General features: G+C 37.0%; 3 protein-coding genes across 3 annotated transcripts; all 3 read right to left on the reverse strand.

Annotated features, from left to right (window-relative positions):
* Window positions 1-1,369: 1,369 nt before the first annotated feature.
* LOC137036712 (interferon-induced transmembrane protein 1-like) lies at window positions 1,370-5,628 on the reverse strand. The gene is made up of 2 exons (XM_067410773.1): window positions 5,179-5,628; window positions 1,370-2,073 (listed from the first exon to the last, which is right to left on the reverse strand). Exons 1-2 carry the CDS (start codon window positions 5,500-5,502, stop codon window positions 1,903-1,905), a joined length of 495 nt encoding a protein of 164 aa, XP_067266874.1. The 5' UTR covers window positions 5,503-5,628; the 3' UTR covers window positions 1,370-1,902.
* A 4,920-nt stretch (window positions 5,629-10,548) lies between these two features.
* LOC137029527 (interferon-induced transmembrane protein 1-like) lies at window positions 10,549-11,978 on the reverse strand. The gene is made up of 2 exons (XM_067399135.1): window positions 11,625-11,978; window positions 10,549-10,713 (listed from the first exon to the last, which is right to left on the reverse strand). The coding sequence occupies exons 1-2, from the start codon at window positions 11,946-11,948 to the stop codon at window positions 10,549-10,551; spliced, it is 489 nt and encodes a 162-aa protein (XP_067255236.1). The 5' UTR covers window positions 11,949-11,978.
* An 11,284-nt stretch (window positions 11,979-23,262) lies between these two features.
* On the reverse strand, window positions 23,263-24,288 carry LOC137028074 (synapse differentiation-inducing gene protein 1-like). The gene is made up of 2 exons (XM_067396815.1): window positions 23,994-24,288; window positions 23,263-23,420 (listed from the first exon to the last, which is right to left on the reverse strand). Exons 1-2 carry the CDS (start codon window positions 24,246-24,248, stop codon window positions 23,268-23,270), a joined length of 408 nt encoding a protein of 135 aa, XP_067252916.1. The 5' UTR covers window positions 24,249-24,288; the 3' UTR covers window positions 23,263-23,267.
* Between the last annotated feature and the right edge of the window lie 232 nt (window positions 24,289-24,520).

The following is a 24,520-nucleotide window of genomic DNA, read 5'->3' on the forward strand; positions in this document are numbered from 1 at the left end:
CGATTCCTGGCTGCATGTCAATATCCATGGATTAGGTTTCTTTGACATAAGGAACACTTTCGAGCCAAACCTTTAGTGTAAACATTTGTTTTGTTCACGTTCTCGCAGTCATGCAGCAGGTTCTTTTACCACTCAGTCCAGCTGAAGGAGCGTGTTCCAGCAGGAAAGTGATGTCAATGCATCTATATACCCTCTATAATATAATACCCTCTATAGCCTTAGTAATCCTGAAGAGCTTGACTAGTTTGTTCAGGTGTGTTTTATTAAGGTTGGAGCTAAATTCTGCAGGACAGTGGCTCGCCTGAACCGAACTTGCCTACCCCTGATATATGGTCTCGACACACTGACACAGCCTACTAGACAGCGCTGGGAGATCCAGAGAGTTCACATTTTAATTTGCCGCAGCATTAATATAAATGTAGTATATGAGTATTTGTGTGTCTCGACAGTTACAAATAAAGCCACAATAAGCTCATGGACTGAACTTTTCAATCATTTTGATGGATGACGCTGAGAAAACTCAATAACCAATAAGAGGTTAGTGATACTTGCATGTGACTTGCACATTTTGGTACACTTTGAAATGTTGCCACGTGAAAGCGAACCGAACCAAGAAGAAACTGCAACATTGTAACAAATTTAGTCCCTGTTTCGGAACAAAACAAATTAGCCATTGGTGTGAAAACGCCCTAAGGGGCCATTTACACTAACTAAAAATGGAAAACTTTTTATGTGTTTTGGCCATTCATTTACATGACAACAGCGTTTTGGTGGACTCAAAGCACAAGCCTTTCAAAACGTGTTTCAAAGTGAAAATGTTTCTAAGTTTTTGATGTAGAACCTGGAAGCATTGCAATAAAAACTGCAGTTACGGGTGTGGAACAACATGAGGGTAAGTACTTAATGACAGAAATTTCATTTAATTTTTTTGGGTGAACTAACCCTTTGAGACACTGTGGAGACATAACAAAACACGTCACATCCTGATATCAAAGTCTTTACGGGATCTTTGCAGGATGTGTGCAAACAGAAACACGCCCACCAATTCCAGAAAATCACTGGCAGTGTGAATGAACTAAAATCAAACAATCCCAGGACACATTATCAGTGTATTTTCCGGAATCTCTGTGTGAAAGGGGCTTTCGGTATCTATGTCAGAAAATGTAGGGAGGGACTTCATTTTGCCCTTGGGGAATTGATTGGATGGTTGTGGTTTGCTATTGCTGTGATCTTATGGTGTGACAGTTTGTCCTGCCCTCAAACAGTAAACAACATCAGAAAAGAGAAGTCGCTGCAAGCAGGAGGGGAAGTTATTTTGATGAAAAAAAAATAACAAGTAAAAAGTAAACAAGTAAAAATTAAGTAAACATTAATCATTAATGCAATTTTATTAAACAGAGCAGCAACACATAGAGATAAACAGTAGCACTCTACAGTGTTGACCACTGACGGAGCTCCTTATTTCTGACCTGGACAGGCAAAAAAATACACTCATGCTGTGTTCTTTTTTAGGCTTTTCTGTGTCATGAATAGGTAGGAACATTCAGACAATTTCCCCCAAACAACTTAAAGCACCTAGATGCGGTGACATGTCACTCTGACTGGGTATAGTTAAACTCTGTTGAGGAAAGAGCAGTAAGTCTGGAATCAAGCAAGACCATCTAAGGGGCTCAATGTGGCCATGCATGTGTATTATAAGTGACTTTGAACTTCTAAAATTGCGAGTTTTTTTCTTTTTAGGCTTCTGTATAGCCAAATAACAGTTCTCAGTTCATTTCAAATAGGACATTGTAGTTAAGTAAGCATGTTAGATTAATTCGGTGTGTTTGATTCTCTAATAAGAACCAGCTCATTAGACATTAGCTCATTATTCCTGGTGTCCAGCTATGATATCTAAGACAATTATGGAGGTGTTGTTTCTTGCTGACCATTTACAGACACCACAATGACGCAGACTATGTACACCACAGTGAGGGCAAGGCCAATACCAAGAGCAATATTGTTCACAGTGAGCGCCATTTTGGAGTTGTTCTCTGCTATTTGTTGTTGTCCGGACATGTTGGCATTCCGAGTCTGTGGAAATAAATGTAAAAATAAGGTCAGTTATGCCACTTGTGTTTTTCAGAACTACCCATTCTGACTGAGTTTTCTCTAAGCAAGATTGCTTAAAGCATTTACAGTGTAGTTAAGCAATGTTTATTCTAACAGTGTTTCCCATGGTTGCGCATGAATCAAACCACATGTGGAAACATATGGAAACCCAGAGCACATGTCGAATGTCAATATCATAACTTTGCATGTTAGACCCTGTAATGGTTTCATTTCCTTAATCTAAATCATCATCTATTGCATTTCCTTTTAGTTACATAATTTATGGTAACAAACATGTTTTTTTTTTTATGAAAACCAGCATCTGCTCATAGTAAATAATGTAAATTTAGAAACTCTGACCATATTAATTCCAGCGTATTTTGGAAGCTACATTAGTGAACTTTTTTTTTTTTATGGGATCTTTGAATGACAATTGAAATCTCAGTCTTATATCTTGCACTCTTTTCAAATATTTTTACATATTTGAACACTAAAATCCATATACGTTTCTTGTTATGTAGACTTGTTGACTATGATCTCTCTCACTTTTAATTCAGCAATGTATTTTCCATCTAGCCTTTAAAGGGGAAGTTCACCAACAATGTGACAATTGTTTACTCATTATTGTATGTTGGACAAAAGAAAAAAAGAAAAAGTAAATATCATTTTCATATATGGGTAAACTTAGCTTTAAATTAAAGGGATTTTGGTAACACTTTACAATAACAGTACATGAATAACCATGAACTAATGCCTAAATTAATAGTTACTTCAACATGAACTCATGATTAGATTAGATATGAACTAATCATGAACTAATGAAGAGTGATCCTTAACTACGACAGGAGTCATAAGGATTCATGCATGAAAACAGCAGCCTTAACTACGCATTAATACATGTTTGATAATTAATGCATTAATTAACATTTAGGGGTAAACTAAATAAATCAGCCTCCATAAGAGTAAACAAGAAGTACTCTGAATTTGAATTAAACGTGATTTAATACTGTCATAATTTACACTGTAATATCATAATCTGCCATCTGCAGCTTTGTGACAAATAATTGCAATGGCACATGATTATTTAGCCATTAATTACATAGATCTGTCTAATCAAATGTGGAAAATAGACTAACTACCACTAATAAATTTAATTTGATCTAAACTGTTTTCTGATTTTTACAGTTCATTTATATTTAGTCATAGATAAATAGTCATAGTTTATTCCCGAAACTAAAGTATGTAGGGTTTGTTTCTGGCGGGACACTCATTAGTGGCGCACGCTAGGTGTTCTCTTGGCGCGTTTGTTGTGTTTCTGGCATTTTAAACTAATAAATGTTGACTGCTTTGGTAAGCCGAATTAATAATTAAAGACATATTTACATGTATGTTTTATTGGGATTTTCAGGAGGTTATGTGCAGTTATTAACTGTATTTGTATTTTTGTCATTTAAATGTATATGCTTTGATTAGCATTAGCTTGTGGTCGCGCGCTATTTTACATGTACCTTATGTGTGTCTTTACAGGTATGTTTATGGCTTGCTTTCAAGTCCATATATGTTTAATTATATAAATAAAAATAAAATACAAATACTTTTTATTTTAGTTTTTTTGTACAGAAACAGAAACTGTTTAGGATGTAAAGGAATAAGGATGGCATAAGGATGGCACTCTATAGTATTTATTCATATATTAGTTAATGATGTGTGATATGTGCATCATGTCATGACTTTACTTGAGGGGGCACAATCATAATTAATTCACTGTTAACTACTTACCAAATTCAGCTCATGATTATCATTAACTTACTATCAAATACACTTGTACTAACACAACTATATAAGTGTTCAGCCCAGTTAAGTGATGTTGTGTGACTTTTCAAAAAGTCAGAGAATGGAGGTACATTATGATCACGGCCTGTGTCTGGATGGAGAGTGATCTTCTGAATCTGATACCAGCAAACGCTCCCTTACCTTAGTTCATGTTTCCTGTTTGGTTATTTTTTTGGGAACCGATTCCTCAGGAACTGATGTAAGTCACAGTAGTTTAGTTTGATAGGAAAGAATATCACAAAACAGATTAAGACCTTTTAAGATAAATAATGTATTTAGTATTTTATATGTTTGATAAGGAGGATAAGTGAAAATAATGGCAAACTAATCCTGTGCCTTTCAGTGATGTTTATAATGAAGCTGCTGATGTCAGTAGTTTAAATTCTGACAAGAATAAATTGTTTAAATTTATTTCAAAGTCCAAATATGTATTATTCCTTCTTATAGAGACTGTTTGATTTAGTTTACCCTAAATGTTAATTAATGCATTAATTATCAAACATGTATTAACGCATAGTTAAGGCTTCTGTTTTCATGCATGAATCCCTATGACTCCTGTCGTAGTTAAGGATCACTCTTCATTAGTTCATATCTTAACTAATCATGAGTTCATGTTGAAGTAACTATTAATTCAGGTATTAGTTCATGGTTATTCATGTACTGTTATTGTAAAGTGTTACCGGGATTTTAGTGGAAAGGATTTACAGTTATTAAGCAATTCATCAGTGTGCAGTTTTATTTAAAATGTCCAATGTCCACATGATCAAACATAAACTTGGCTTTACATGGCTTGGCAAAATAACAAACATGAACATAATTTTTACCCACAGCGGTACAGGGACAATACTAGACAAAGAACAATGCCAACATGAGGGCTTAAATACACAAGGACTGATCACAAACAAGGTACACCTTGCACAATCAACCCAATAAGTCACTGACAACATAGGACACATGACAAAGGAGCATATGACAGGATAGCATGATACAAACAAGGGAATCATCTGACATAAGGGAGTACACAACAAACAGGAACTTCAAAATAAAGACATAAAACATGAACACAAAACCAAAACTATATAGTTTTTAGCTGTTTCTTGAATATCATCAGGGCTTTATTGCCATTTACAAAACAAAAACAGTTAAGATGTATTGAATAAAGATTAAATTAGTGAAAAAAATGCAATTTATGATCGACCAATGTTAGTTATCAGTTTGAAAAGGGTTAAGAAATGTATGTGAACTAATACTTACATTGATGGAGTAAATTAGAGCAACAATGCCCAGAGGTAAACAGCAGCACAGCATGGTAAAGATGGAATAGCCCAGGTAATCTGGCAGTGGATAGGCCAGTGGAATGTTGGTCAAATAAACTGCCGGTTGCACGGTGACAGCAGGATGACCTGGATATGGTCCTTGGCCGCATGGTCCTGAAGCTCCATATTGCTGGGCTTGATACCCAGAGGTGCTCGGGAAGCTCCCTGGAGGAGGGTATCCAGAATGGTCCTGGTACGGTGGTGGTCCAGGCTGCAACAACTTTGATTTCTCAGATGCATTCCAGTTTTCTTGGGGCTCCATTGTTTTGTTTAGTAAACTGGGACTGTCCTGTTTTCTTTGTACTTTACAGAGAAGTGGTACACATTTGTGGACTCTGGCTAAGAGGAATAAAGTTTTTTCGGTCACGGACTTTGGCTCCCTGTGGTCACATGAAGATTTATAGGAATCTAATGTAGGAGGATTGTAGGAGGAGTGACACATAGTGACAACAGACAATACAGATTCAGTTCTCTCATCTACACAGTAACACAGAAACATAATATTCATATAGTATTGACTGCAGGTGCCACTCTGTGGTTTCAACATTTTATCTAGTTAATATGTTCATGTAAATCATTTATAACTCTTGCAGAATTTATATGGCTAAACAAGAATGAAAGTCCAGCTTGATAGGTTATTTGGAGATTATTTGTACTAAGTTTTGTATATATATTTATATGTAAAATATATATATATATATATATATATATATATATATATATATATATATATATATATATATATATATATATATTTTACATATAAATATATATACAAAACTTTTATATATATATATATATATATATATATGTGTGTGTGTTTGTGTGTGTCTATATATATATATATATATATATATATATCTATATATATATATATATATATATATATATATATTTTCACACCACGGTTTTTGTGGCCAAAAGAATTCACGATATTTATATATCACGATATCTATAGAATTCTTGGGGGAAAAATGTATCAGTCAAATTAATTTTTACTTTGTTTATTTAGTTTTTCTTGTTCAGTGTTGCTGCACATTAATACTAGCCTAGAAGCCTATACATTAAGGCTGATACCAATCAAATGAAATCATTATCAACAAAATCCATCTTTGTGTCACGATCATTGCCCGTTCCTGTTCACTCCGGACTCCATTTCCCATAATCCTCCCTGTCAATCACATGCACTCAATCCACCAATCACCTGTTGCCACATACAGCCATGCACACTCCACACTAATCACCACACCCAGCTGATACTCATTACCAGGACTATAAAAGACTCACACACACACCACCTCAACGCGAAGTCTTGATTACTCTGGTGTCATTTCTGAGCGTTTATATCCTGTCTGCCTGTCTGTTGCCGTTACTGTCTGTTCCCTGTTATTGACCCGTTGCTGCCTGTCCTGACCCTTGCCTTGTCTACCGTCCTGTGAATGATATCTGCCTGTCCTCGATCTTCTGCCTGTACTCTGACTACGACTCTGCCTGTTCCTTGCTGTTCCTGTTAGCCCCTGATCGACCCAGCCTGTACGACTATGCTCACTTTGAATAAAAGCTTGCACATGGATCTTACCATGAGTCCCGAATAGTTACACTTTGCAATACAGAGGTGACACAGAATGAGAAGTGGCATTAATATATTTAAACAGCATTTACAATTTGTCTTCATAAATTTAATTTAATATTTAAATATGGATTTATTTCTAATTTTAACTTTTTAATTAAATATACTTTAAATATGAAACTAAACCACCAGTGTGGCAGCAAGTCACTGTCTTAATGAGTGAGTGAGTGAGTCATTCATTCAACCGATTTGTTCAAATGACTGATTAATTCAGGAATGAAGCAAGTGACCGTCTTTATTGATTGGGTGATTTAATCATTAATTAAACTGATTCGTTCTAAATGCAGATTCAGTCAGTATAACAAAAATATTTCTGTCTGTTGCATGGGGACTGTTCTGTTCATAGTTTTGAAATTTTCGTTGGCGAAATAAAGAAAAAAAAACTATATTAACAATACTGTGTCTAAAATAACTCACATTGTTCATTTAACAATAAGTTAAATGAACATTGCATTTGTGCTGATTTGGGGAAAACGGCACTCTTACTCGTGTGATATTGTAATACAACTACATCATATGATATAATGACAAAAACTCATCGGGGCAAAAATGCCTGTGTATCTTGAATTTTGAGGGCATATAACTGCATGCATAGCTACATCACGCTGAGTAAGATAAGTGAAGAAAACGCGGTACTTATTAAAAGAATCACCCTTTATTTAAAAAGCTGCACACGATGCGTCTTCTTCATGTTTGACAGGTGTCAGCGTTAAGGTGCAATACTGCCACCTGAGATGTCCATGGGAACAGTAAACACAACGTCAGAAAAGAGGAGAGGTGTTATGAGATTTTTGGTTTCCGAAGGCGGAGCATACGTGAATATTCATGAGTTTCTCAGACATGCTCGATTGTACGTGTAACTGAGAATCTTTGTTCACACTCTCTCAGTACATTAGTGGATTATTCCATAAAGGTAACTATATTCTGACTTATGCCTAAACTACAGTTGTTTACTTGTAGGTAACAGTTTATAATGTCATTAGTATAGCAAAGGGCTACTTGAAGCTGTTAGGGCTAGTTTAGATCGCAGTGAACTAGGTGTGTCGGTCAGAACACCACAGAGTGAAGTATCAATTTTAGAGGGGGAAGTCAGCCTTTACATGCACATTAACAAGTAAACGTTCAAGTCGAAGGTTTGTGGTGGACTTTGGAGGGCTTAGCGATGAGGCTTCCTTTGTGGCATCCAGAAGCAATGGATCTCTTTAGCTTAGTTTGAGTCAGTGGAGGAGAAACCTGAGGTACAGTCAGTGAGAGTCCTGTGTTATCCTGTGTGGGTTTGGCTCATAAATGGGTTGGATACATATCAGCTGATGTAGACTGGGAGAGTATGGCAAGGATGTGGGTGTGTGTGTGGTTTATCTGCAACACACAAAGAGCAGTACTGCAACATTATAAACATTATAATTGTGAACATTGTAGACCGAGTTAGGTGATTTAGAACTAGCACTGATGAGTTACCATCGTCTTGTAACATTATACAGCATCTAACATTAACTGCATCATAACTGATGATGAGCATAGATCAGCAAACATCATAGAATTAACAGTACTCACTCTTACAGGACGCACATAAACACAAGATACATCCAATCTGAGGGTTATAATTACTTTGACGATGTTTTCAGCTCTGAAAAAGATGGGCCATGGACTTGCCAACAACAAATTTAGCCAGCAGTCCCTTAATGTATGAAAATATGACACATAAGAAAGCTATTCTCAGATCAAAATATGACATTTTTAGACTTAAAGGTTTTGATATTTTTACCACTCTTTTTATGAGTGGTATGAATTTTAATGACAATTTTTTTAAACCATTTTTTATAACAACAACAACAACAAAACATTATCTTTTTACATACAGTGGCCCCTCAATTATTTGCACAAATGTATGCATTAAAATACTATTCAAATGTCTGGAATCACTGCAGTTTTATTTTTAAAGAAATGAATTCCACAAGGATGTATTTTATTCAACAAGGATTAAATTAATTAATTAAAAAAAAAAAAAAAAAAAGAAGAGAAAAATTGAGTTGAAACCGTTAATCTTTGACTTAAATTAATGTTTTCGTTTTGAAATGACATGTTTTAATCAAGTAACTAAGTCAAACAGGACTTTCATTTCCCATTAAGTTTTGCAAAGTGGATGAATTAAAAGAGTAAATGTTGAAATAAAGTGCATTTTTTAGCAAGAGAGACTTGTTAATGTTTAATGTTCTATTATGCTGGTATTTAAAAGTTTCTGTTATATTATTGTTTTGAGGGTTACCGTTGTGGTGAAGTGTTGAGCTTCACTCAAAAAAATGAACTTTCACTGTTGTTAGTTTCACTCAAACCACTCTTGTTCACATTACTTAAAAAACTCATGTAACTACATGAACATAATTTAACTGCGTTGTTTCTACTAAAATTGAGTATTGTCAGCTTTACTTAGTAAGTGTTTGTTCAGTCAACTTAACATTGCTGTGTGAAATGCACAGATTATTGTTGACATAACTAACTTTGCAGGGGATCCGTAGTTCCCAGCATGCTTTGCAAGGGACTGCATTAGGAGAGGGATTTAGGGATTAAAGTGTTACTTTATGTGTTTTTCAGTAAAGGGAAAGATGTTGTTAGTTTATGTTAGCATTTAATGTTCAGTTATGTTGGACATTTAGAGTAGTTTCTGTAATGTTTTTGAATTTTGTGGTTACCGTCATGCAGAAGAGTGTCGCCTGTGTTTAGGCTGTGAGCGCTCATATACTCATGTTTATAGGATTAAATTCCTGCACTCATTTGATTGAGTCTGTTTAATTAGTTATTTTTTGAATGCATTTTAGGGTTGCATTGTGATATGTTGTATCCTTTTTATTTAAATGATTATTCAAAAAAATCAACATATTATTAAGTAAACTGCACATTTAAATATTATGTAACAGTGACGTTCAAATAATTTGTATTTACTCAAAGAAATTTTGTCAGCTTTACTTGAATTCTTTTGTTCATTCAACTAAATAGTTTTTTGTACAAATTACTCAATATTGTTGCGTGGAACCACTTGAAGTTGAAGTAAATCCAACAATTCATTTTTTTGAGTGTTGTTTGGTTTGAGGACCTGCTAACAAAAATTCAAATTGCTTTAAAAATAAAACCACCACTATAGTATTGCTCTGAGTGAAACCAGTATCTCTTTTGGACTGCTACCACACCAAACATCACATGTGTAAGGAAAAGTTATAGTTTATGTAAATCACAGGACTAAACAGGAAGCATTATTTGAATGTCAGTTTAAATGAAAAACATTTATTTAAGTTAAAAACAATACATTCAAGTTAAATGAACACAATTGATTCTAGTTAGTTGTCCATGGTTGATTCTTTTTTTCTTTCTTTTTTTTCCTCAGTCACGTGGAACCACTGTCCATGATTGAATCATGTTCAGCCAAAGAGCAATTTTTTTCAGTGTTGTTTTGAAACATAAGATAATCAACTTTTAAGCATGTTTTAGTTACATTAATAATTTTACATATGAGATGAGCCAGACAGATCAAACATAGTCAATCATATGAAAATGTACATTAGTTTGTCTAAGAAAAATGTAAAAAAAAAATCACAGTGTGGTTATATATTAAATGTATGTATGTGTGTTATTTTTTGAAAGCCCACTATCTTCTCATTCCTGATGTCCAGATATTTCTGACAATTATGGAGATGTTTTATGATGATGTTTGACAACCACTACGAAGTACACAATATATCCCACAATAAGGGCAAGACCAATACCAAGAGCAATATGGTTCATAAAGCGTGCCATTTTGGAGTTTTTCTCTGCTATTTGTTGTTGTCCGGACATGTTGGCATTCCGAGTCTGTGAAAATAAATGTGAAACAATGTCAGTTATGCCACTTGTGTTTTTCAGAACCCATTCTGAGTTTTCTCTAAGCAAGTGTTTGCATTGCATTGCAGTGTTTCACATGGTTGCTCATGAATCAAATGTGGAAACATGTATGTTTAAACAGGTGCCAAAAGTATTTCAAAATGATACACCACCAATGTGTCATTTTTTTGTAATAATGGAATACCAGAGCAAGTTTCAAGTGCCAAGATCATAAATTTGCATATACACATTAGATCCTGTAATGGTTTCATTACCTTTATCTAAACATTTATTGCATTTTTTATTTATTTATTTTTTTTTTTTATGAACCATCAGACTCATTTGGTGTTTTTAACTTGTACTCTATCAATGAAGTATAGTATATTGCACTACAACAAAAGTGCACTAGCTTTGCATTGTCAATACAAAATTCACAGATATATTGCTATTTAGACTTTTGACTGTGATCTCTCTTTATAATTCAACAAAGTCTTGTCCATCTTTTAAAGGGGGCTTAAAGGGCACTTTCATGTATGGGTAAACTTACCTTTAAATTTAATACATTTTAGTGGAAAATATTTACATTTATTCATTAGGCAGATGCTTTTAGAGCAAATTAAAGGGGAAAACAATAAGCAATTCATCTTGAAGAGACAATAAACACAAGATTAAAAAGTTTCAGACATTGTTCAGAATAATACGAGCTAGAACAGGACAAGTGGAAAAGTGACAGCACAAAGTAATAGTAAAAGCATAGAAGAGATGCATTTTCAGCAGTTTCTTGAATATTGTCAGAGATTTATTACCATTTACAAAACAAAATTGTTAAAAGGTTAAAGATCAGCCAAGGTTAGTGAATCAATCTGAAAAGGGTTAAGAAATGTATGTGAACTAATACTTACATTGATGGAGTAAATTAGAGCAACAATGCCCAGAGGTAAACAGCAGCACAGCATGGTAAAGATGGAATAGCCCAGGTAATCTGGCAGTGGATAGGCCAGTGGAATGTTGGTCAAATAAACTGCCGGTTGCACGGTGACAGCAGGATGACCTGGATATGGTCCTTGGCCGCATGGTCCTGAAGCTCCATATTGCTGGGCTTGATACCCAGAGGTGCTCGGGAAGCTCCCTGGAGGAGGGTATCCAGAATGGTCCAGGTACGGTGGTGGTCCAGGCTGCAACAACTTTGATTTCTCAGATGCATTCCAGTTTTCTTGGGGCTCCATTGTTTTGTTTAGTAAACTGGGACTGTCCTGTTTTCTTTGTACTTTACAGAGAAGTGGCACACATTTGTGGACTCTGGCTAAGAGGAATCAAGTTTTTTCGGTCACGGACTTTGGCTCCTTATGGTCACGTGAAGATTTATAGGAATCTAATGTAGGAGGAGTGGCAAGAAGTGGCAGCAGATGTGACAGATTCAGTTCTCTCACACAGTAACACAGAAACATAAAGTATTTACTGCAGGTGCCACTCGGTGGTTTCAACATTTTAAGTCAATATTATGTAAATAATTTATAACTCAAAAGAATTTATCTGGCCTAAAAGGGTGGTTACGTGGTTTTTTTCTAGGCTTGATTGTGTTTTGGGGGCACAGTTTAACATGTCTTAATGCTTTGTTTTTTTGAAAACGCTGTATTTTTCATATATTTTATCTTTATTCTACACCTCTGTTTCCACTGTCATATGAACGGCTCGTTTGACTTCCTGCTTCTATGAAGCCACTCCCTCCGACATACGCAATGTGCTCAGATTGGTCAGCAGGTTGGTTACTGGCCCAGTCTATCGTGATTCGCTGAAGCGTCTGGAAACGCCACGCCCCTTACCATCCGTTATTACGCGCTTAGGTGGAAAGTAAATAAAAGCGCCTATATTGCTGTATCAAATTGAGCCAAATCAGACCCAGATGAAGAGGATAAAGTAGAACCTCTGCAATCGCGGCTTTTAAAGGACGTTTATGAATGGTATTTCATTTAGTATTTGTGTCAAAGTGTTTAGATGCTGTCACTGCTGTTTGTTAGCTTTCAATATACAGTTTTATCCTGATTAAAGCTTTACTGTAGTAAATACATGCCTGAGTAGTCGCATTTTTGTAAAGGTATCTTTTAATTTATAGCATGAACAACTGTTTGTCTATGAACATAGAAGTTTGTTAGTGTTTGTTGCACTAGAATTTAGCTAACTGGCTAGCAAAAACGAGTTGCTCTTTGCATTAAAAACAGCAACAGAACTATAACAATACGTTTAAAAGACATGTAAGTTACAAACAATAAAATGTACTTACAGTTTGAAGACAATAAACAGCAGCTTCTGCTTTTAAAGTAGGAACTGCTTCATCTTTCAGTAAAAGTCTTTGTGTAAATCCAGCATTAAACTCGTGTAGATTCTGGAAGCTGTCTTCAGCACCGCATCCAGTGTAGAAAATATCACAGATAATAATGGGTTCTATATCTTTTGATGCGTCGCACAGCTCGCGTTCGGTGTAAACAACTCTTCCGCTTTCATTATGCTGTGCCACATGGCCTCGCCCACTTTGTTGCGTGTTCCCGGGGGCAGTGTTTATGTTAATAGCAAGGGTTTATGATGTCACCAACCCGGGAAGAAGCTCGTTGTAGTCCAAACCACCCGTTTTTGTAGGCAATAAAATGCCATAACTTTAAAAGACAATATCTCCGTTTGCATTGAACTTTCAGCGCTGTAACTTTGCAGATACTGTTTATGCTCAAGCAGCAACATTACACACTAACTAAAGCTAAAAAAGTGAAATCGCATGTAACCACCCCTTTAAGAATGAGAGTTCAGCTTGATAGGTAATTGGAGGTTATTTGGGAATTATTTGTAAAGTGTTTTTGTAATATATAAATTATCACAATCGCATTCAAGTTTGCCATAGTTGCCATGGACATTCAGTTTGTTTTCCTTAATCACATGTTTCTTTTGTTCTAGTTTCCCACCACAATCTGTCACCATGGACACGATTCCCAATCATCACAGCTGTTTGTAATTTGAGTTAAAGGGGATCTATTATGCCCATTTTTACAAGATGTAATTTAGGTCTAAGGTGTCCCCAGTATGTGTCTGTGAAGTTTCAGCTTAAAATACCTCACAGATCATTTATAAATCCATGTTGTAAATACCCATTTCTGACAGTCAAGAACAGGCTGTTTTCGTGCATGTGCCTTTAAATGCAAATGAGCTGCTGTGCCCCGCCCCCTCTTTGCGATCACAGTTCCTGCCTCAAGCTCCATGTCGATAGTCTATGTCCTGTGAAGTCGCTTGTGGACGTTATTTTATTTATTTATTTATTTATTTGACAGGGACATTGCACAATACATATATTGTACAGACCAGAGATAGCTACAATCTAATTTTCATCTGTTTTCCCTGGGCAGAGGCAAAGTAACAGCAGGTTAACAGTGCATTTAAACAGCCTATCACATAATCACCTACTGTATATACAAAATTTAAAATACAGACAAACAACACATCCAACATTAACAGAGCCCCATCCCCAGATCAGATCCACACAGTCCAAATACATTACATTTGATACATTAGGGATTCTTCACCTCCACTTCAACAAGTCTGCACTAACGACAACACACCTGATTATCCTTCAGCCATTTCTTTAAATTAAATGTAAAATTATTCAAAGTATTACACTCTCTGACAGTTAAAAGAGTTCCACATCCCTGCAGGTTTGACCGAGAAGCAGCTCTGTCCAAATTTAGTTGATCTAAAATTGACATAACAGTCTCCTCTGGTGGAGGAGACTGTTATGTCAATAACGTTCCTAGTACTGTCGCTCTAATGTCATTGGTAGACTGCATGTCTGACCATATCTATAGAAAATGCAATCACAAATGATATATAAAACTAAGAAACACAAATAATATAGAAAACAGTGTCGTTATGAGACACTTCTTATGATTATGACTGCTAATGATTTATGGGGAAAAAAGTGGGTGGGTGGATTTTTATCACTATAGGGTGGTTGTTTACACACACTGCCAACACACATTTATGTCCAAACACCATGCAGAAGTGACTTTTGCACAATAGGTCCCCTTTAATTATCTGTGTATTTAAGTTCCTGTTTTTCCTCTGTTCAGGGTTGGGGCTCGTATATGTTGGCATCAGATATATGTATCCATGTGAGTTGTGTTGCTACCACTTTGATTACTCTTCATCTTCTTCATCGTTTGTTATTTCCAAATATATTGATTAATTGGTCGATTTTTTTTTTATATTTTTTTTTTTATTATTCAATACAGCATAATTGAACTGCATTGAAACAATCTGTATTGTATAAAGCATTAAAAATAAATGTGACGACTTGTAATAATAGAATATAGTAATAATAAAATATTATTTAGTTATTCATTTATTGTTTAAAAATATTATGTGAATAGAGCTTATTTTATTTGTTACTACGCTACTCAGTATTTAGCAATCAATAACAATCAGCATACAGTGTTTAAGAATTGTGAGTGTAGGTTTTAATGATGGTTGAGTGGTTAGTCAAAAGGTGACTCACAATTCCAAACCGAAAGCTGAATATGAGTGAGTGGATTTGGTATTTAACCAGTTTTAACTCGTTCAGAGCGCTTCAAAAATTGGAGAGGATAATCATGTCAAAGAAGAGGTCACATGAAATTTGCTGTTAATGTCTTGTATATTTAGAGAGTAACAAACTCTAAGGATGCAAAAGAAATGTTGGTGTTACTGTTTTGACAGTTTTACTTAAAAAAAAAAAAGATTTATAAACAATTTGGTTTTGATATTTATTTTGTTTTTTGATAGCATTTGCCTGTATTTTTGACTCCCCTTACAAAAAAGAAGTTTATTCAAGTGGGCTATTAGTATACTTAAAATATAAACTAAAAATAAGAAAGTATACTTTTCATTCTACTTTTTATGTAGCCCACTTCTCAGAAATATGCTTAAAAATGCTCTTTAGTATACTTGACTTATACTGATCCAGTATACTTGTTGTTCATTTGTAGTACAGATGCAGTAAAAATAAGAAACGTTGTGAACTAGTTGTGTACTTAAAGTATACTGTTACACTTATAGTACACTTAAATGTATACTTTTATATGAACTGGACCAATTTAGTCCCATGCAGTATATACAGTAGTACACGTTTACTGCTAGTACAGTGATATTATTATACTTACTACGTAAAGTATATTTAAAAATATACTTGAATGTTACTTAAGTGTCTTCATACAAACTTTTTTTGTGAAGGTAGGCAGTACAATAATTTCTTATTTACCTAAAAAAAAGCTATTACATTGTCCTTCTGATCTCAATGGAGGTTAACATCATGATGACACATTGTAATACAGTAAATCCTGGTGTTAGAGTAAAGAGCTAATGTTCTCTTGTTGAATTCGAATTTGAATTTGAATTTGGCTAGTGTAAACAGCACCCTCTGGCTGGTGAAAATATGTGGTAATTGCATCATACTTGACTTTGACATTTCATGTGTTAATAGTTTTGATGTGAAAGGAGCTTTTCTATGATGCTGCAAGTGGAAGTGGATATCTTGCTTGGCTGAGAGAAATGCATCTCGTTGAGACTATCTCTCTCCAAGAAGGTCCAGATGTCACTAGCACAGAACAACTTGACTGAAAAGCTGCCAGGGAGTATATAACTTCTTTCCAATACAGCAGTTGAAGTAACTATATTTTGAAAAGATGGGTGCCATCATCAAGAAATGTAAAAGTGCATTGTTTTGTGGGATCATTTTAACAAATAATTAGTTCTGGTCAGACATATATTTCAGGGAATTGAGAGAAAATGAGAGTGAATAATTTTTTTTTTTTTTTAATGAACCATCATCAAAAACTCACAAATATTCAGCCAACATTATGAAATGTGAGAGTACAATGCCAAATTTGCAAAAAAAAAAAACAGTGGAGCATAGCTTTGGAATGATAACTGTGATTAATTTTTTTCAAGGTATATTTTGAAGTAGAGATATAGTCCAGTACAGATGAGGCCCACGACAACACCAATATGGTTCAGGATGAGTGCAGTTTGAGAGTTTTCCGCTGCTTCTGCTCGCTGTCCAGCACCGTTAGCTTTGCGCGTCTGTGAAAGTAAAGGTAAAATTGCAAATGTCAAGCACTTGTTGAATGCACAAGCTGAAAAAAACAGGTTACTGGAAAATCAGACCTAACCACAACATTTTCAGCTGGTGAAAATGAAAATGAAAGTTCAACTTGAAGATAACCTTTTTTTCAACAATAGTCAAGATAAATAAAATTTATTTTAACTGAAAGTAATGGGGATCAAGATTGTTATTGTTTTGTTAAATGACGACTGCATCACTCCCCTCATCATTGCCACTTCAGAAACTTCAGATTTAGACATTTAAATTTGCTGTTAGAGAAAATCAATATGTCTTCATGATTATTATAGATGAAAAGTTTTCAATACAGAACTCCTGTTGAGTCTCAAAGTTGTGAAAAAGTTGTGAATTATGACGATTACAGAGAGTTATGCATATGAGCTGAGCATCATAAAGCCCATGTGGTTTTCACTGGAGGACTTTCCAAAAGCATGCACCTGAGCTGATGCACTTACAAGAAATGAAAAGAAAAAAAAAACACTATGGTTAATTCACAGTGAAGAACCTGCTTGATCGCATTTGACCTACAAAGCAAATAACTTTCTTGAGATCTTCACTGTGTGTAATAATCTATTTAATATATATATATATATATATATATATATATATAAGTCAAGACAATGGATTACTTTAAGTTAAAAATTAAACTTAAAGTAATCCATTGACTCTTTGTGAGTTGAAACAAATGTTATCTTCAAGTTGAGTTGACTTATATTTAGTTGAGTTAACTCACATTTTTAAGGCAGCAGGTGAACGTTTGTTCATTTCTAAGTTTAACCAGCTGCATTTTTTTATGTTTTTACTGACAGTCAATACACCATCAGCACATAATGATAACCATTTCATTTTATAGTGCCGTAGTTACATGTTACTACATGTACTCACTATAGTAATAACAGTAATTATAATATTATAAAATAATTACAAGTAACTAACCCTAAACCAAACCCTAACCCTAAATGTAACTCAATAGTAAGTACATTAATTCTCAGTACTTATTTCAGTAATTACAATGTAATTACGGCACTGTAAATTAAAGTGTAACCCACATAATTAACACATGATTTTGTATTCTTTTAAATGTGTGTGTGTGTGTATGTGTGTGTGTTTGTGATTTATGAGGACAAAAATTTGTGTAATGACATGGGTATTACACTGGTATTACGATGTAAACATGTTTTATGAGGAAATTTCATAAGTCCTCATATTATATATAAATTATAACAGGCAGCAATTTTTTAAATCTCTCCCATTAATTTTTTATGGGTGATTTTTGTGTGTGTGTGTGTGTTTGTTTTATGCATTGTGGCCAATCTATTTCACAGAATTAGATATAGTCTGTGTTCTGTCATATAATAATAAAAATAATAATGTATGCCCTCCGAAATAAAACCATTATGTGTTCTGTATTCTAAATGTAAAATATCAAAATTCTGTCAAATTTGTAAATGGGGATTTTGGGAACCAGTCAAATGCAGATAGAACCTTCTAATTCTAAAAAAATAATTTTCCACTTGGAATTATAAGGTTATATATTGCATCTGTCTATATTTCAATTTTTGTTCAATACGGATGATAATAAGAAATGTATTGTTTGTTTATTCAAAAAATGCAGCCTTGATAAGCATAGGAGACTTGTTTCAAAAACATAAAAACATTTTTACAGACCCCGTGAATTTATAGTTGAATTTTGCAAGTTTGCATTTATGAAAAATATTCCTGCAAAAAAAAACAACAAAAAAAAAACATTCAAAGGTAAATAAATTATTACTTACAGCTCTAGAATAATGAAGAGCGGCACTACCCAGACAGATGCAGCAGCACAGCGTGGTAAATCTTGAGTAACACATGTAATCCGGCACAGGGTCAGGCAGTGGAGTGCGAGTACACTGGTACGCAGGGGGTTGAACAATGACTACAGGCTCATCATGGTGATTCAGTACCTGGGTATTGAGTTGGACACTGTCAGGATGGATTGCATGAGGATTTTCAGCATTATCACCCTGAGGATAGAGTGGAGATGAAGCCTGGGCCATGACTGATCACTTCTACCTTTCGTCTTTAGATATAGCTCTCAGTACCTTGGCCTTTTATGGTGAACAGTGTGAACGGTAATGGGTTGAGGTAAAGAAGTGAAATGGCCTATTTTTCTAGTTTGACCGCACTGGAGTCTTCAGTAACTGCAGTGGCAACACTGTGGCAGTAACATTCTGGGTTACAATCCTCTCTGCACTGAAACAAAATCTGGTGTAGAAACAATTATCACTCAGAAATTGCTAGTAAATTAATAAAAAAATTATTACAAAGAATCTGCAAGTAACACATTGAATTAAACTTGACATTTTGAAGTAGAAAGAATACTATTATCTGGTGAAATGCACTTCAATTATCTTTTATTTACAACTTTGATTTTTATTTTTATTTTTTTTACAGTGTGTGTGTTATTTATTGCCCATTTTGAAAAGTAGTTGTAGTTCAGGACTGATTTTACATTGAATATTTACATTGGATTTTACATTGACATTGGAAGAAGAGACTACAAAATGTTCATTGTACGAAAAGTAAAAGTTTCCATTAGCCACCACAGAAATCATAGTTAGTCAACAGACTTCCTTCTAAAAGCGGAATAATCTTTTCAAGCTAATTTCTTTGGAAAGACCAGAATATCCTCCACTACCTTTGTGACATCAATGAAGAAAGTGGAGGATGACAGTAAGTTTGCTTATGACAGTGAAGTGGTAAACCAGCTCTAATCCTGAGGTTTCTTGTCTCTGAAACACCCTAACCAGCTCAGCTCACATCAAGAACATGCATGCATTTGATCTATTTTTATACTAAATACATTTTAGGAAAATTCTACACATTTTCAGCTGGTTAAACTTAGAAATGAAAGTTCACCTGCTGCCTTAAAAATGTGAGTTAACTCAACTAAACATAAGTTAACTCAACTTGAAGATAACCTTTGTTTCAACTCACAAATAGTCAAGACAATGCATTACTTTAAGTTTAATTTTTAACTTAAAAAATTGAGTTAACTCACATTTTTAAGGCAGCGGGGTGAACTTACATTTCTGAGTTTAACCACCGGATTTTTTTTTACAGTACTTTCATCCTGTCACAGATCCCTTGTTCCCCTGGACTCCATTTCCCATGATCCTCCTGTTCTCCACACCTGCACTCACTTCCCTCGTCAGTTCCTCATCATCACGGATCACCTGCACCTGGACTCTTATTATCTGCACTCCCTTTATATTGCACTCACTCCCTTCACTCCTCGTCCGTCTTAATGTTATGTTTACGTTGTATGTTTGGTTCCTCTTGCCTCTTGGATTAAAGTATTATGTATTGTGGAAATCCGTACCTGCCTCATCTCTTCAAACCAGTACAACTGTAACAGAAAGACGGACCAATATAGTCTGGATTTCCACAAGAAGATGGAGACTTTGACCAGCTCCCTGGCTCCTGCTCCTCCAACGCCTCTCACCCTGTCACCTGGCGATCGCCTTATCGGACTCTTCCAGATTGGACGTTCACTGGAGAGGTATGTGGAGGAGTTCGTAGAGCTAGCTTTTCTGACTAACTGGTCTGATGCACGTTTAATCGCCCTGTTTCTGGACGGACTGGACGAGAACACTATCCGTTTTTATGAACCTGAAGATTATTTTTTCCCTGAACGAAACCATTAATCTAATTTTACATTTAAACGGATCTAGTTTCTATTGTGATGAGGTTCAGGATATGTGTTCAACTCGTCCAGTCTCTCCTGAAACACGGGTGGCCAGGCCAGTTGGTCAGCCTGCATCTCCCTCCGCATATCCCTCCAGTGAACTGATTTCCTGGTCTACGCTGGACCCACACTCCTCAATTGGGTCCAGAAAGCAGCGGAGGAGGAAGCAGCCCGCTCCAGTCTCTCCAGAGCCCGCTCCAGTCTCTCCAGAGCCCGCTCCAGTCTCTCCAGAGCCCGCTCCAGTCTCTCCAGAGCCCGCTCCAGTCTCTCCAGAGCCCGCTCCAACCCTGTGCGAGCCGCCAGATCTGGACTGGCTTATTGACTTTTTTAACGAGCCCTCAGCTCCAGCCGCCGCCTACGAGCCCTCAGCTCCAGCCGCCGCCGCCGAGCCCTCAGCTCCAGCCGCCGCCGCCGAGCCCGCCGCTCCAGCCGCCGCCGCCGAGCCTCCCGCTCCAGCCGCCGCCGCCGCCGAGCCCGCCGCTCCAGCCGCCGCCGCCGAGCCCGCCGCCCCAGCCGCCGCCGCCGAGCCCGCCGCCCCAGCCGCCGCCGCCGAGCCCGCCGCTCCAGCCGCCGCCGCCGAGCCCGCCGCTCCAGCCGCCGCCGCCGAGCCCGCCGCTCCAGCCGCCGCCGCCGAGCCCGCCGCTCCAGCCGCCGCCGCCGAGCCCGCCGCTCCAGCCGCCGCCGCCGAGCCAAGTTCTCCAGTCTCCGCCGCGCCGAGCCAAGTTCTCCAGTCTCCGCCGCCGAGCCAAGTTCTCCAGTCTCCGCCGCCGAGCCAAGTTCTCCAGTCTCCGCCGCCGAGCCAAGTTCTCCAGTCTCCGCCGCCGAGCCAAGTTCTCCAGTCTCCGCCGCCGAGCCAAGTTCTCCTCCACCCACACATTGACTTTATTCCTTGGACTCCTCTATATGATCCTTAACCTCTCCAAGTATTTTTTGGGGGGGGGGCAAGTACCCGTGGGTGGGGGACATGTGGGCGCCACACATGTGGGTGGGCCTCTGACGTGGCCTGCCAAGGCTCCTGACCCGACGTGGCCTGCCAAGGCTCCTGACCCGACGTGGCCTGCCAAGGCTCCTGACCCGACGTGGCCTGCCAAGGCTCCTGACCCGCCGTGGCCTGCCAAGGCTCCTGACCCGCCGTGGCCTGCCAAGGCTCCTGACCCGCCGTGGCCTGCCAAGGCTCCTGACCCGCCGTGGCCTGCCAAGGCTCCTGACCCGCCGTGGCCTGCCAAGGCTCCTGACCCGCCGTGGCCTGCCAAGGCTCCTGACCCGCCGTGGCCTGCCAAGGCTCCTGCCCCGCCGGCGCCAGCCACGGCTCCTGACCCGCCGTGGCCTGCCAAGGCTCCTGACCTGCCGTGGCCTGCCAAGGCTCCTGACCCGCCATGGCTCATGGATCCGCCCTGGAGACCTCCACTCCAGTCCACTCATCCCCCGGCACCTGCATGAGGTCTCCAGGGCGCCCGCCCCCCCCTCCCGGTTATTCTATTTACGGCGCGAGGACGCGCCTACCGGGAGGGGGAGGTACTGTCACAGATCCCTTGTTCCCCTGGACTCCATTTCCCATGATCCTCCTGTTCTCCACACCTGCACTCACTTCCCTCGTCAGTTCCTCATCATCACGGATCACCTGCACCTGGACTCTATTATCTGCACTCCCTTTATATTGCACTCACTCCCTTCACTCCTCGTCCGTCTTAATGTTATGTTTACGTTGTATGTTTGGTTCCTCTTGCCTCTTGGATTAAAGTATTATGTATTGTGGAAATCCGTACCTGCCTCATCTCTTCAAACCAGTACAACTGTAACACATCCTTTCTGATATGTGGTCAAAACTTTATTTTTCAGTTCATTGTTTATTTTTCCCCTTAGTATTCACGCCTACACCAACCATGCAACAACTCTATTTTTCCATGTTATAAACAGTTTGCATTAAAAAAAAAAAAATAGTTACACTTTACCATAAGGTCTCATTTGTTAACATTATAATGTATTAACATGAACTAACAATGAGCAATACATTTGTTACAGTATTCATTAATCTGTTATTGTTAGTTAATAAAAAATACAAACAGTGTTTGTTAATTTGCAGTGCATTAACCTTATTGTATAGTGTTACCAAAAAAGAAGAAATCAGTTTCTGTTTCTTTCAATGGACTGAGAAATGTCTATTAACTGTCCTTCTGCACAAAGGAGAATGATTGTAATGTTGTTTTAATTGTTGTAAGAATATTTTGTTTACATGTATTGAAAACACTGAATGTGAAGACAAGCTTTAAAATGTTTCATTAAAGAATAAAATGTAAAAGTGCACTGTTTTTTGGATTTTGTTTTAAACAAAAGTTAGCTGTAGACTAAAATTAACTAGACTAAAATTGTTATTAGGTGTGTAAACAATTAGGAGAACAAACATTTACTTAACTGCTATTATTCTAAAAGTAAACAATGTCTGTTTCCTTTTTATTATTCACAAAATCTATGAAGAAGATTTTAGAAATTTGAGGGAAAATGAGCATAAAACTGTAGAGGTTTTTTTTATGAATCATCATTGTCAAGTACTTTTGCATTTATTTAAACAATTAAAAAATGAAATGCAATATTCAATTTCATAATACATAAAATTTGTCAATTGAATCTTAAAAAAAAAAAAAAATTACAATTATTGTAATTTAAGATCCCCCCCAGATCACTTTATGGATAATTTTCCTTAAAGTAAAACTTGTTGAGGCAATATATTACAATGATGATAAGGCCCACAACAACGCCGATATGGTTCAGGATAAGTGCAGTTTGAGAGCTGCTTGCTGCTTCTGCCCTCCGACCAGCAGCGTTAGCTTTGCGTGCCTGTGAAAGTAAAGATAAAATGTCAACTATTGAGAGTACAGACTGAAAAACGCATCTATCGATCTATCAGTGAATCTATCGATTTTATCTAGGATGCATTATATTGAACAAAGGTCACAGTAAAGACATTAGGGTTAGAAAAAAATGATGTTCTTTTGAATTTCTGTTCATCAAAGAATCCTAAAAAAAATGCTTAATGTTATCCACATAAAATAATTTTTAAGAGTGATAATAGTAAGAAAAGTTTCTTGAGCATCAAATCATCATATTAGAATGATTTCTGAAGGATCATATGACACTGAAGACTGGAGTAATGATGCTGAAAATTCAGCTTTACCATCAAAAGAATAAATTATATTTTAAAATATATTAAAATACAATGTTTATTTTAAATTGTAATGTTTCAAATAAATAAAGCCTTGGTGAGAATAAGAAATAACTTTCAAAACAATCTTACCAACTTCTAATTTTTTTCTTATTTGAAACTTTGTCCCCATGAACATGTTTGCTTGATATGAAAAACTACATTCTACATTCAAAGGTACATTCAAAGGTACATAAATGAATACTTACAGAACTAGAGCACATTATAGCGGCAACTCCCAGACAGATGCAGCAGCACAGCGTGGTAAATATGGAGTAACCCATGTAATCCGGCACAGGGTCAGCCAGTGGAGCGTGAGTACGCTGGTACACGGGGGGTTGAACGATGACCACAGGCTCATTGGAGTGATTCAGGACCTGGGCATGGAACTGGATGTTGTCAGGATGGATTGCATGAGGAATTCCAGCATAACCGCCCTGAGAGTAGACTGGAGCCTGGGCCATGACTGATCACTTCCACCTTTCTTCTTTAGATATGGCTCTAAGTTTTTCTGATGGAATGAATAGTGTGAGTCTTTTATCTGTGCCTTGGCTTTTTATGGTGAACAGTTATGGTAAAGAGGAACTCAAATGACCTACTTTTTTTGTCTGCAGTAACTGCAAGCAACACGCCCATGGCAGTTACATAGACCTACACAGTGGTTTAAAATCCTCTAGAAAAAGAAAAAAAATGGTGTAGAAAAAATTTTCACTCAGAAATTGCAAATATTTTTGTA

This window comes from Chanodichthys erythropterus, chromosome 2 (assembly GCF_024489055.1).
Source record: "Chanodichthys erythropterus isolate Z2021 chromosome 2, ASM2448905v1, whole genome shotgun sequence".
Lineage (NCBI taxonomy): Eukaryota > Metazoa > Chordata > Actinopteri > Cypriniformes > Xenocyprididae > Chanodichthys > Chanodichthys erythropterus.

Bases quoted from the DNA above. Each gene is read 5' to 3' on its own strand.
- LOC137036712 (XM_067410773.1), bottom strand. From the start codon at position 5,502: ATGGAGCCCCAAGAAAACTGGAATGCATCTGAGAAATCAAAGTTGTTG. The intron at 2,074-5,178 runs GTAAGTATTAGT...TTATTTCCACAG, and splicing joins CTCTAATTTACTCCATCAAT to ACTCGGAATGCCAACATGTC.
- LOC137029527 (XM_067399135.1), bottom strand. From the start codon at position 11,948: ATGGAGCCCCAAGAAAACTGGAATGCATCTGAGAAATCAAAGTTGTTG. The intron at 10,714-11,624 runs GTAAGTATTAGT...TTATTTTCACAG, and splicing joins CTCTAATTTACTCCATCAAT to ACTCGGAATGCCAACATGTC.
- LOC137028074 (XM_067396815.1), bottom strand. From the start codon at position 24,248: ATGGCCCAGGCTCCAGTCTACTCTCAGGGCGGTTATGCTGGAATTCCT. The intron at 23,421-23,993 runs GTAAGTATTCAT...TTACTTTCACAG, and splicing joins CTATAATGTGCTCTAGTTCT to GCACGCAAAGCTAACGCTGC.